The following is a 14,000-nucleotide window of genomic DNA, read 5'->3' on the forward strand; positions in this document are numbered from 1 at the left end:
TGGCAGTCAGAGATCAGCAGAAGTAGCTTGCAGTACTGCACTCTAACCACTGTACCACCAAGGCCCCATTATCCTGTGGCCAAGTTACCCAAGCCGTGTACTCTATGATGCCAAAGGAGATGGGAGAATTAAAGTGGAACATTGACAAAACCTTGGCTAGAGAATTCATCCAACTGGCTCACTTGCGGATTGCGGGTCCCGTACTCTTCAGGGAAAAGAAAGATGGGATGCTGTGTTTGTGTGTTGATTTCCAGAGGAATAATGGGGTTTGTGTGAAGAATATGTACCTCCTCCATCTCATGAAAGTCATGCTTGCTCATTTGGCAAAGGGCTGGTTTTTCACCAGGTTGGATTTATGGGCGGCCTGTTACTGGGTCCTGATTAAACTGGAACAATTAGTTTAATTGTCCTTTGGGGAGCTACCAGTTTTGGATGATGTTGTTAGCTTTCCAGTTGGAGTTGGAGCCCCAACTATGTTCATGCAGTTGATTAAAGATGTGCTACATGATCACCTGTACCAAGGAATACTGGTATATCTGAATGACATATTTATTACACAACCACCATAGAGGAGCACATCCAACTGGTATGACAAGTGTCAAAGAAATTGTTGGCCTTACATCTATACATAAAACTCTCCAAGTGTGAGTTCCACCAGACCTGCCTAGACTATTTAGGCTATCGTATATCCAACACAAGGGTAGAAATGGATCCACATAAAGTTCAGGCCATGCTGAAATAGCAGGTGTGAAAGACACACCAGCAGTTTCAAAGCTTCCTCGGCTTTGCGAACGTTCATAGACAATTTATCCCAGCATTCACCAGGGTGGCAATGTTGCTAAGCAAACTGCTAAAAACAAAGTACACGATGCTTAAGCCCATCCTGGGCAGCCCATCCAATGGATGATAAGGGGCCAAAGAGTATTCAAACTGGTAAAGGGATTGTTTGCCAAAACATCCAGACACTGAATGGTCATTCATCATATAGGCTGATGCTGGTGACGTGGCTATGGGTGCCATCCTGCTGCAATTAAATGAGCAAGGCCAACTGCAACCATGCACATTTTATTTATTTATTTATTTGTAATAACTAAATAAATAAATAAAATGTAATAAATAAATACCCATCCTGCAAGCACAAATGCATCCTGCAAGCTTACTGACACAGAACAAAGCTGGGCAATTTGGGAGAAAGAAGCTTTTGCCATTGAATGGGCATTACTGATGTGGCAGCACTTGTGGAGGGTAAATGAGGAGCCATTCGAGGTGTGGACGGGCCACAAAAACCTCAAAGAACTTCAAACCTCATGTCAATTGTCACCAGAGCAGGTCCGCTAGGTACAGTGTTTCCAGCGATTCCGGTTTACCCTGCATTATATTCCAGCCAGTAAAAACTTCCTGGTGGATGCCCTGTTGCAGTTGCCCCATTACAACAGTCATCAGGAAGATGTTGTTCATGCTGTCATACCCTCTGCTTCCCAATGAGCAGCACGAGTAAAAACCAGAACCAATTGATGAGCTGATGAGGATTTACCAACAGAGTTATTAATTGACCCCTGGTTCCAGGAAAACCAACCAAACCTGACCCAAAGGGATTGTGTCCCCTGGATGGGCAGAAAATTGTACTGCCCTGAGGCCACATGTATTTTGGCAGTGCCTTGACATCAATCAGGCCAGCCACTTCAGGTTTCTCAAGACCCTACATCTCACCAAACGTTAATTCTGGTGCCCAAGGATGAAGTCAGACTACATAAAAAGTTGCCCTGTTTGTGCCACTATGAAATCACAGTCGGGGCTCCTGCACCAATCCACCCAATCATGGGAAGATATAGCCATGGACCTCATCATGGAGTTACAAGAAAGCCACACCATGATATGGACAGTAATAGACCTTTTCTTAAGGAAATCTCAGACATTTATTGTATATCTACTATTAGGTTGCCCACAGTGATCACAGTTTTCAGATTGTATGCAGAAAAATGCACTGCAGAATTATTGTTCACTTTCCAGGGTCTTGTCCTATGATGTGCTGCAGGATTCTGTTATCTTTTATGTTGTTTAATATCTTCATGAAAATGCTGTTGAATTTTCAGTATGCAAATGACATCTATACTGCTTCTGGTCATGCAGTATGAAAACAGCAATTAATTTCTTGATTGGTGCTTAAGATCAATGATGTGCCAAGCAAGATGTAGGTGTAACTAATCAGTAGAAAATCCTGCTCGGGAATTAACACTTGGTTTAGTACCAGAGGGAGACCACTCTCCATATAAACGTAGGCTTCTAATCCTTTGTCTGAATTTAGAGTAGTGGCAGGGAATGAGTTTGCATACAATGTTCGGTTCACTAATTACAAATGATTCTGGGATTGTGAAATCTGACTATGGTCAGCTATGTTTGACTGCATTATAAATAGTTTATATTACACTATGGACACTTGAAGAGTATTTAGATGCATTGTTTGGTGGAAATATAACAAGCAGATCTGTACACAATTTCTGTATATAGAAATATAGAAGATTGACGGGAGAAAAAAACCTCATGGTCCATCTAGTCTGCCCATATTTCCTGTATTTTATTTTATGATGGATATATGTTTATCCCAGGCATGTTTAAATTCAGTTACTGTGGATTTACCAACCACATCTGCTGGAAGCTTATTCCAAGCATCTACTACTCTTTCAGTAAAATAATATTTTCTCACGTTTATTTATTTTATTTTATTTATTTATTATTTAGATTTGTATGCCGCCCCTCTCCGCGGACTCGGGGCGGCTCACAACAAGGCATAAACAAATCGAACAAATCCAAATAATTTAAATATTTTTAAAAAAGTTTAAAAGAGAACCCCAACGTTGCTTCTGATCTTTCCCCCAACTAACCTCAGATTGTGCCCCCTTGTTCTTGGGTTCACTTTCCTATTAAAAACACTTCCCTTCTGTCCTCCAAACTATACAGATTGAGTTCATTGCGTCTTTCCTGATAAATTTTATGCTTAAGACCTTCTACCATTTTTGTAGCCCGTCTTTGGATCCGTTCAATTTTATCGATACCTTTTTGTAGGTGAGGTCTCCAGAACTGAACACAGTATTCTAGAGATACATTTGGTATAGCAAGTCTACAATGGATCCCAAATATAATAATAATAATAATAATAATAATAATAATAATAATAATAATTAGATTTGTATGCCGCCCCTCTCCGAAGACTCAGAGTGGCATACAATTATGCAATTGTATATTAATTAAAATATTAATTGTAACTTTAAACTTTGAATAGCTTAAGTTCTAATTAAGCTATAAATGGCTTAGGTACTTCTGACTTAATATGGATTAGTATCAGTGTCTGTCTGCCTGAAGGTCCTCTTAAAAATGATTTCAATTTCAGCAATTTTGCCATATTTATTTATTTATTTATTTATTTGATTGCAGATATAAGTATAAACATCATTATGAATATATGCAATGGATATGAGTAAAAGGAAACATTAGGACAGGAATGGTAGGCATGCTGGTAAGCTTATGCGCATTCCATAAAGACCTGTTAGGAATGGGGTGAGTTCAACAGTAGACAGTTTAAGGGTAAAGTTTTGGGGGTTTGGGGAAGAAATCATAGAAACAGAATGTTAATGAATTTCAGGCATTAACAGCTCTGTTACTTAAAGTCATATTTTCTGCAGTCAAGTTTGGCATGGTTTAACCATAGATACCATGGTCTGTATCTATTATGTGCTCATGTATTTTTGTGATTGAAGCTGAAATAGTCATTGACAAGTAGGACATTGTAGCAGATAATTTTATGTACTTAGGTCGGATCGAAGACGGCGAAGTTCTAAGCTGTCTAAGGCCAAAATTTCGAGTCTGGTGACATAAGGTATTCTGTTGTGAGCAGAGGAGTGGAGAACTCCTCTCATGAAATATCTCTGGACTTGTTCAATTGTATTAATGCCTCATATGCAGTGTAGGTTCCAGACAGATGAATTATATTCAAGAATTGGTCTAGCAAAAGTTTAGTATGCCCTAGTTTTTAGTTCAATATTTAGAGAAGCTACTGAAGATTAGGTTAACAAATTTTAATGCCTTTTTGGCAATGTTGTTACAGTGAGCTCTGGCACTTAGATAATTTGAGATGAGTAATCCAAAGTCCTTGTCAGAGTGATGGTCATCTACGAGGTCATATCCACCCAGATTGAATTTTGTGTTCTGATTTTTTTTGCCAAGACATATCAACATTTTTGGGTTGATATTTGGTGTTGCTTATTGTTTGACCATTCTGACAGATAGTTAACATCTTTTTGTAGGGTAGCAGCATTGTCAGCAGTGTTGAATAGTTTTGCATCATCAGCAAAGAGAATGCAATTGCTGACAATATAATTGCAAAGGTTGTTTATATAGAGAGTGTGGGTCCTAAAACACTTCCTTATGGGACATCACTGTTAACAGGTGCAGGGTTTAATAGGATGTTTCCTATTTCCATTACTACTTGTCTGTTTGATAGGAACTATTAATTATCCACTTATGCAGGTATCTGGAAGCCATAATATTTGTTTTAGAAGTAGGTGGTCGTGTACTACTGAATCAAAGGCTTTACAGAAGTCTGTATAAATTGTGTCGATTGCTTTACCTTGGTCGAGCTGTGAAGTCCATATGTTTTTGCAGTGTAAGAGTTCTCAAGCAGTCATGCCAGCTTCTGGAAGTCTACTTGAGCCAATCATTGCTCTCTTCAGTATCACCTGAGTCCTCTGGGAGTACGGAGACATGTAAGTCCAAATAATAAATAAGCAAATAAATACCTAGAGCCAGCCAATCATTCTTCACGACTTTTCATGTTTACAATAGCAGTGTGTATATCAAGGAAGCCAGCTTTTTTCTGCAGGGAGCAGCAAAACCAACCCTTTGCTGCTCCCTGCAAAGAAGAATTTGGGAACAAGCCAACATGTTGTGAGGCCTTGTCTCCTACAGAGCAGGTAAGACTCAAAGATATAGGATAAGATTTCATATCAAAAGGAAATCATTCCACCCTAAAGCTCCAGTGCAAGAGTTGTGAAACATTTACTACATTGTTTGCTCTTAATTACCAAGCTAATTAACTTTTAGCATAAATCTGTTTGGCTTTTCTACGTGAGATTTTGAAGACATTTAATGGCAGTGCCAATCTCAGATTGGTAAAAATGGTCTAGATTGAACTTTTCAGTCCAATTTACTGTGATTTTATGTCTTCTTCCCGTAGGCTTAAATTGAATTTTTGCAGTTTTATATTATTTTGGATTTTTATGCTTAGTTGCCTTGAGTGCTGTGGAGATTATTATACATTTGGGCAATGGAATGTTATGGAGCGATATGCAATGTCCAGTGTCACAGAGATTGTTCATTTTTATATATATCAGAAAGCACCAAAGACTTCACAGTTCAACCCTGAATCACATGTTTTCTTACATTGATATATGCTTACCTGAATCAACAAATGCTATAATAAAGGGCACATACTGGAATAGTAATGTCCAAACTAAATTACTGTAATACACAGTGTGGGGAACTGCCCTTGAAAATATTATGGCGCCTGACTTGATGTAGAAATGGAACAGCTAGATTGATATTGAAAAATCTATTGAATATTTTTTTTAAAACCTGCATAAGAATGTCAACAAAATCGGATGCAGCTGGTAGCTTGGTGATAATGTTCAAAGACCAAATGGTTGAGATTTTCAATATATGCCAACATTCAGATCTGCTGTGTTTTTTCATCTTTGTAGTCGACTATTGGTTCAAAGGTGACAAGGGAGGGAATTGCAGGATGCTAGTGCTGAGGTCATTTGGCTGCCTGGCGAAGTTTCAGCTATTCATTCATTCCTTTTCCATTTTCTGTCTTTTACATCGATTTTATCATATCTTAAGATCTAGGTCAGTTTGTAAATACAGTGATCCCTCGAGTATCGCGAGGGTTACGTTCCAAGACCCCTCGCAATACTCGATTTTTCGCAATGTAGGGTTGCGGAAGTAAAAACACCATCTGCGCATGCGCACCCTTTTTTTTCATGGCCGCGCATGCGCAGATGGTGGAGGTGGGGAGCGACGAAAGTGCGGAAGCCGACAGATTGCTTTGAATGTCGGCTGCCCCCGCCCCTCCAGCACCCGCTCGCCCGCTGTTCGCCGCTCGCCCGCCCTTCGCCCGGCCACCCGCCGTTCGCTCGCTGCTCGCCCGGCCACCCGGGTTCGGGGGGGTGCTGGGAAGCCCCCCAGGCCGGCTGCGACCTTTTAAAACAGACGCGCCACTTCCCAGCTGACTCCCGAAGCCAAACGCGGAAGTGGTGTTTTTTTTTAATTAATATTTTTTTTAAAATCGCGATATAGCGTTTCGCGAAGATCGAGATCGCGAAACTCGAGGGATCACTGTAAATAATGAATATGTGAGTAATCATAAACAACGCCTTTGTAACCTTGCAATGGATAAAAAAGCCATCATTCCCCATCTTCTTCAACCCAGGCAGTTCTTTGGTCTTGGAATTTCAAGACCATTCTTTGAGATGGTTGCAGACTAGGTGGCCTTGAAGAAAGGTAAGTACATCCTAACTCTAAGGCTAAATGTGCTAGAGAAAAGATCCCCATCTAAATTCAAATCCCCACTGTAGTTTGATAAAGCGACAGATGTATCCTTGTTTTAAAACTACTGAAAATTCTACATGGCCTCTATACGGCAAACAATGAATGGCTTGCATTTGGCTCAATGAGACACATTGTACAAACCACCCATCACTATCTGTATCATCTATAACTACACCAATATCTATATACGTGTTTGTAATATCTGTATCTTTAACATCAGATAAAATGAAAATGTTTTATGCTTCTGGATAGCAGAGCATAAAGACCAGACGTGGCAGTGTTCAATTTAACAGGAAAGAAAAAGATAGCATATCTCCCATGAGCAAAGATAAAATTAGAAAATGTGAATATAGCTCTTCAAAATACAACTTGGCACTAACTGGACCTGGCATTCTATAAATCATTCCTTAAGATACCTCATTCTGTAGACAAGCCAAGATTTATAGGGTAATTTTATCAGAAGAAGTGTGTCAACAAAGGGATTGATCTCTTTAAAATTGTGTTTCTGAAATATTATTCTTACTTGTTTTTCTTGGTAATGCATTTCGACTAAAAGTAAAATAAATGAGCAAAATAAAGCTTTAGCTCTCCCTCTGCTATCATTACCACACTTCAGAGAAGTCAGGAGAAGCAGACTTCCTGTTAGGTATAGAGCTTTCCATTTATTTGGATGTAATATGGAACTATGGTGACATGAGGCCATGCATGACATTTTACAAAGCAAAAAGCACTATTAACAGGCTGCAAATAATTTCACAACAAATATATGAACAATAGAATAGAATCATATATAGACACACAGAGGACCCTAACATTGGTTCATTCTAGAATTTGCTCTTTGAAGCATAGAACGCTTTCTAAAGTTTCTAATAAGATGAAAGACGGTTAACACAAATACAATAATGAAACTATACCCAAAAGATCTGACGGCAAGAAACTAAGTCTCAAAAAAGTAGAAGAAAATATCTTGAAGAAACAAACATGCAGCTGAGTACTGGAGAAAACTGTAGGAAAGGGAAGACTTGCAACTTAATAGTGTGCTGTTCTAAAGACTTCACAACAGAGGGTCCAATGGGATGATTGAGTGCATTTAACGGTAAGGCCACAGAATCACAGTTAAGGATGACTGTAAGCATTCAGCTGTATAGCTTTTCCTCTGGGCTTTTTTTAAAGTGGCTTTTTAAAAAGATACCTGAAGTGTTAACTCATTATAGTCCCCTTTTAAAAAAAAGAGCATAACATATTGCTTAATACAACAGTTGAAACAGCAAAGAAAGATCATTCATAAAGAAATAGTGTTTGTGAAATGATATTCACAGGAGACTTTCAAACATTTGATGGATATGCCAAAGCAAGCTAGCCATGGTTAATCTGAAAACAGGCTGGCAAAAGATTTTCTTAAGTTTCGGATGGTTTCAGCTTTTGCTTCATCCTCATTCACAGATGATCGGAAGAAGGATGACTCCGTGAAGTTGAAGGCATTTGTCAGAGATTGTGATTTGCTGCAAGACAGAGACAAAAACTCACACATGAATGTTACATACATCTGAAGCTTTCATAAAGATTTTTTCTTATTCATGATTGATGTAGCCCCTATCTTTCAAAATTCAGTTTGCATTACATATACATACGAATAGGAAATATAACTGGCAACATCCAGATGACATTCTTTGAATAGATGAACAACTGCTAGTTTTGACTTCAGAAATAATTGTCTGATACATGCCAAAACTCAGAAGTGTCTCCCTTCCTGGTGGACAGCCTTTTCTGTAACATTGCCCACTGGAGATTAGACTTGCACCAAACCATTGTCTTTCTGTAAGGTACTAAAACCTGGTTCTGTTACAGAACCTAAGTGATTAAGCTTGTATTGTAGGTGCATTGATTGTGTTGTTTGGCTTCAACTTGGCTTTTGTAATAGTTGTTTATTGTTTTCTTACAATGTTTTTATATTGAAGTTATTCTCTGCAAGTTGCCTAGAGCAAATGCTGGCTGGGGAATTCTGGGAGTTGAAGTCCAGATATCTTCAAGTTGCCAAGGTTGGGAAATACTGGCCTAGAGTCATAAGGTTAAAATGGGCAGCCATATCAATTGAATTGATAATAAATAAACACAGGTAAGTTGGAGTGGGCTGAATGGAAGGAAGCAACTAGTTGAATAAATAGAAAATGCTATTCATTTTTTTAACCCTATAAATTTTAAGTATACTTTTTTCAAAAAAGGAAAAGTGTATCTGCTTGTGGTTTTATATTATGCTTAATGACAGATAAATCATTCTGTTTTCCAGAAAACCTTACAGCTTTGCCAGAAAAATCTTGCCCTTTAAAAAAAAATTAAATAAAAATCTTGCCCTTTTCCAAAAAATAAAATAAAAAATCTTGTCCCTTTTTCCAAAAAAAAAAATCTTGTCCTTTTTCAGGGGAAAAAACCCCTACCTTACACCTTTTCCAGAAAATCAGAGTGAACAATATTGTAAATGTGTACAGTCTTTCATTTTCATTGTACAGTATTTGGGTTTAATACAGTGGTCCCCAACGTTTTTTCCACCAGGGACCAGTTTCAGCAAGACAATTTTTCTATGGCCCAGTGGGGGCGGAAAGGGGCGTGGTTGGGGGCGGGATTAAGCATGGGGGTGCTGGTCCTCCCCGCCCCTCTTTCCCACCATCGTCCTGTGGCCGGCAGAACCTGCCTCCCAAGCCCTCTTGCCCAGCGGGAGCTAAGCGCTGGAGAGAGGGGGTCAGGCTGGCCGTCCTGCCTCCCCCCAGCCAAAAACGCAAAGCACCCCGCGGCAGAAGCCAAAAGAGGCTTGAGCCTCTCGGTCCTTCCCGCCCCTCTGTCCCATCCATTGTCCTGTGGCCGGCAGAACCTGCCTCCCGAGGCCTCTTGCCCGGCGGGAGGCGAAGCGCTGGAGGGAGGGGGTGGCGGCATGAGGGCCGGCAGCTGCTGACTCCACGGACCGGTGCAACATGCCCCGCGGCCCGGTACTGGTCCACGGCCCGGTGGTTGGGGACCCCTGGTTTAATAGACATTGAGAAGGGATGGGTATCAAATAAAGGTTCTTTACTTGATTAGGAACAGAAACATAAATGGTTTAATGAAATATTCATGCATAGGCTAGTAACCTGCATGCACATGTTAAGCCAGAAGATGTGGATGAGAATGCAATCACTGAGTACAGTTAATCCCATTGGCAATTTGGTTCTGCATTTTTTTTCTTTGTAAGATTTGGAAGTGGAGAGATTGAAATGTGGATTGGAACAAATTTGTAACTTGAGATACGAGCAATCCAGGATGCTTTAAAGCTATGTGCATAGAGCTTTCAAATATAGGCCTTAAGGAGTCCTGAGGTTGAAAAAAAATGTTTAGGGCTGGTCTAAGCAGTGAATTGGGGAAAAAAGTTTACATTTGAATAAAAGAAAAGCAAAATTTCCCAAAAAGCTGAACTCAACTTCAAGTGACTACATATGAGTTTGTGTGTTGTTTTCTAACCAATGATATGGAAGTGATTCATCATAAAATTCTTCCAAATATGTTTTTCAATATTCTGCTCTGGTCCATGCCTGAAAGATTTTTTGGTCACCTATCTGTGTAGTAACTAGATTCACCCTTGCTAAGCTTTTTTTGAGATCAGCCAAAGTTTGCTTCTTATACTTCTTAATAAGAATACCACAAAAAAAGGAAATAAAATATTCGGGCTGTTTGCATGTTACAAATGAATTACCTTTGAAATTTAAGATACAGTATCTGAAACACTATGATGGAGAAGATGGATTTATTGAAACAGACTTAAACTTATAGTTATTGTAATCCTTCTGGTCAGTGTTATTTTTCATTAAACCACCAAAACTGTGTGTGGTAAGGTGTGGTGTAGTCCACAAGCTCCTGAAGGAAAAAGAGCACAAGAAATGTGCTCTTTTCACAAGCCTCTAAAAGTGAACATATTTAGGTATCTAAGTCATTTTGACTCCAGTCATTAACAGAGTGAGAATATTAACTGTGAATATCTGTTGCATTAAAAAAAAAAAAACCTAGAGAGGGAAAGCTACATCAGGACCGAAAATATCCCTTGATATTTTCTAGTTTGTTTGTTTATTAGATTAAATATCACCTATACGCAAACATAAAGCCCCATACATTATACTTCCTCTTTCCAATTGTCCTGTGAGGTTGGTTGGGTTGAGCAACAATGACTAGACCTAAAGTCAGCTGGGAAGCTGCAGTGGCTGAAGGTGGATTTGAACCCAGGTCTTCTCATTTACAATCCAAAACATTCACTGCTATCTTACATTGATCCATTTAGTTTAAAATTAAATGAGTTTTAAATTTTTACCTCTTCTGGGAAAAGTATATGGTGGAAATAATAAAAATGAGTACTGAACTGAACTTTTCTTTTACATGCATGACTAAATATAATACATTTAACGCCATGTATCGATTTATCCTATTTGTCTGCCCTGTTTTGTTTTTTTAAATCTTGTTTTGTGATTACCTTCTTTCACCTTCACAGCAAAAACGAATTATGTAAGCCTTAAGATTAAGTCTGTAAACTATCAGACAAAATTTTGGCAAGTAAAGTTTCCTGGCATTTTACCATCCTTTGTTACAGTCATGCATTTTGATAATGAAGGGAATAAGAAATCTTTCTATCTCTAAATGGTTAAGCAATATACCTTGGGTATTTGAATATTTGAATTTGAATATGTGAAACAGAAACAAAATGTGATATGTTAATCTTCAAAGCAGTTTCCAATACACCACGAGGATATATAGACTAAGTAAATGGCCATCTTCAGCCATACTTTAATACGATGAGTTTGACCAAAATTAAAATCAAAGAAGAGTTAGAGTATGTTTCTATCTAATAAACCAAATATAGAGTATGAAGATCAGTTCCATTGAATAGAAATGGTGTTTTATCTATCTCTAGTTTTAATGGGAAGCATCCTTTGACAAGGGAAACCTTCTCTGGGTTTTCCGATCTTTCTTGTCTGAGCAGCTATAAGTTTAAGTAGATATGGTTTGTCTCTCCCTTTCTTTCTCACCAGCTGCCTCATAAACAGCACAACCAAAGATGAATCAACACCTTCTGAACTGTTGGAAAGAAAAAGATGACTCAAATTCAAATCTGTACCCCCAACACTTTACGCTTAGACTATCCACGGTTGACCACACCAAGTTCCTAAGAGGTCAGTAAGGGGCGTACATAAGTGCACCAGAGTGCCTATCGTCCCCTGTCCTATTGTCTCTCCTATATCTCCTATATCTTCTCTTCTATACCTATATCTTTTTCTGCTATTCTCTCATAGTTATATTTCACTCCTTTATTTTCTCCTCTATTCCCCCTTTAATACATTCTACCTGATTATATCGCCTATAACCCTCATTGTGTATAAAATAAATAAATACATGAAATTTGTCTTTTTCAGCAGATTTGGAAATGTCTGTTGGAAGTGTACCCACTACAGGTGAAACAGAAAAAAAAACTGTTACAAAAAGAAAGGAATCTTCTGCTTTTTCATCTGTACCCCAAGCTCTCTTGGCAAGAGAAGAAATACAAAACAAGAGGAGAAAACGACAAGAATGCCTTACTTTAGCTGAGGATGCGACTGAGGCTTCTGGGACGAGTCTGGCAAAGGCTCGGTCTTCATGTCTGCTGGAGGCCCAGCACTTGAAGGACCTGAGGCCTGGGCACGGGCACGGGATGGCTGAATCGCAGGGCCAGGTGGACGTGGAGGCAGAGAACTGGAGGGCTTTCCTGAATGCCCCGGAGGTAACCCTTGGGGTGGCTCCTGGCTTTGTGATTGCATTCCTTGGGGTTGCACTGGGCCCCCTAGGTTCAGTACAAGAAAAACTTCATAATGCATCAATAATTTTGTAATAACTCTTACATCCAACACTTAATATCAGTCTGGTACTAGAAAAGTTCTGTGGGGTTAGAATGCCTTAGCTATCACATCATGAATTACAACTCTACATAAATATAAACTGCAAATTTTCATATCCATACTAAAACAGCCTTTGAAAATTCACTGCTTTAGTAATTTGATCTGTTTTTTAAAAAGAGGAAATCAATAAAATACAAATAATCCTTTTTTTAGCAACTACAATTGGGACGAGCAACTCAATCAATCAATCAAAGCAATTTTTAAGTGAAACCACAACTGTGCTTATGAACTTATTTCAGTTTTTCTTTGCTTCATAAATCTGGAAAGGCCATAAATGCAAAGATTGGTTTCAAAGTTATTTTTGAATCACTCTTGTAACTGCAAATGGTCGTTAAAGAAGAAGTAGCTAAATGAGGATTACCTGTAATAATTATTTGGTCGGAGAGGGACAGCTTAAGGCTCCTTAATAATGCTGGATGTGACAGCAGAAATCTTTACAGCTGATAGCAAGAGCACTGGCAGGAAATGTATACACTCTTAAGCTAATGCCAGACAGACGTAGTGTTCCATCATTCCCATCACCCCTGGGGAACCTATTACATTGAGAGGAATGATGGGACTTGAAGTCGAAAACACCTGTAAAGTATTAGGTTGGATAAGGTTGGGCCAGATTAAGCTGCATTAATTATAGTATTTCTCCATTTCAGTTCTCAGGTTCCTGATAAATAAAGCATTTTCCCAGATTGCTCCATTACAGACCAAACACAATGGAAGTTAACAGCTGGAAGGAATCTGTTTGGTTTGAATATATTACAGCATTGTTGTTTATTAATAATATTGATTCAAATTAGTTGCCTTTTTGTTTTGCCTTAAATGGGAGGGGAGGGTTGTTATGTTTTTAAAGTGTCTCATATATTTGCAGTGTCTTTTCAATAAGCCCTTCTGTGAAAAACAAAGCAGGCATCTACTTGAGCCAACCACTAAGCAATTAACATAGTCAGATCTTGCAACATCAACCCTAAAGCAGTTCCATATTTTGTAAGCAATAGCTAATCAAAACTGAGTTGTAGATTCAGCTGCAGTTAGTACAGTTTTTTTCCAGTGCAACCCCCCTCTCCCTTCTCCTTAGTGTATGGTTGTTCTGCTTCTATAAACAGTACTGGATTTCAGTGCTGTCAAATATGCATCCTATTTAAGGCAGTCAACTTTGATCGGACTTATGGAGCCCTAGTGGAGATTGAAGGGTCTTTGGTCCCTGATCTTAAATGTAGCGTTCCAACCTTTGGAGAACTTGCTTTCAGAATTGTATCAGAACACAATATTATACCAGCATAGCCATCACAGAGGGGGTTTTTAGCCCAAAGATTGTAAGTCCTAACTTCTTGAATGAATTGTGTGAGTTCAAAGGGTTTAGAATTGTTTTTCTTGAAAACTTTCCTCACCACATTAAAAAATAAAATATGTGGTATCATCTGAAAAGATTCTCCTAGGCATTATACAAATGCCTGGGAG

At 38.8% G+C, this 14,000-nt stretch overlaps 1 protein-coding gene across 2 annotated transcripts in view; it reads right to left on the reverse strand.

Annotated features, from left to right (window-relative positions):
* Positions 1-7,248: 7,248 nt before the first annotated feature.
* The window catches only part of SYN2 (synapsin II), a 139,450-nt gene continuing 132,698 nt past the window's right edge, over positions 7,249-14,000 (reverse strand). For both annotated transcript variants that reach the window (XR_011557959.1, XM_070738575.1), the window contains 2 exons: positions 12,193-12,433; positions 7,249-8,105 (listed from right to left, as the gene is read on the reverse strand). Coding sequence is in view for 1 of the 2 variants with exons in the window: in XM_070738575.1 (XP_070594676.1) it covers positions 7,970-8,105; positions 12,193-12,433 (377 nt within the window). In the remaining variant the exon portion in view is untranslated. The remainder of the gene's footprint in view (positions 8,106-12,192; positions 12,434-14,000) is intronic.

The sequence above is a fragment of the Erythrolamprus reginae genome, chromosome 2 (genome assembly GCF_031021105.1).
Source record: "Erythrolamprus reginae isolate rEryReg1 chromosome 2, rEryReg1.hap1, whole genome shotgun sequence".
Taxonomy (NCBI): domain Eukaryota; kingdom Metazoa; phylum Chordata; class Lepidosauria; order Squamata; family Dipsadidae; genus Erythrolamprus; species Erythrolamprus reginae.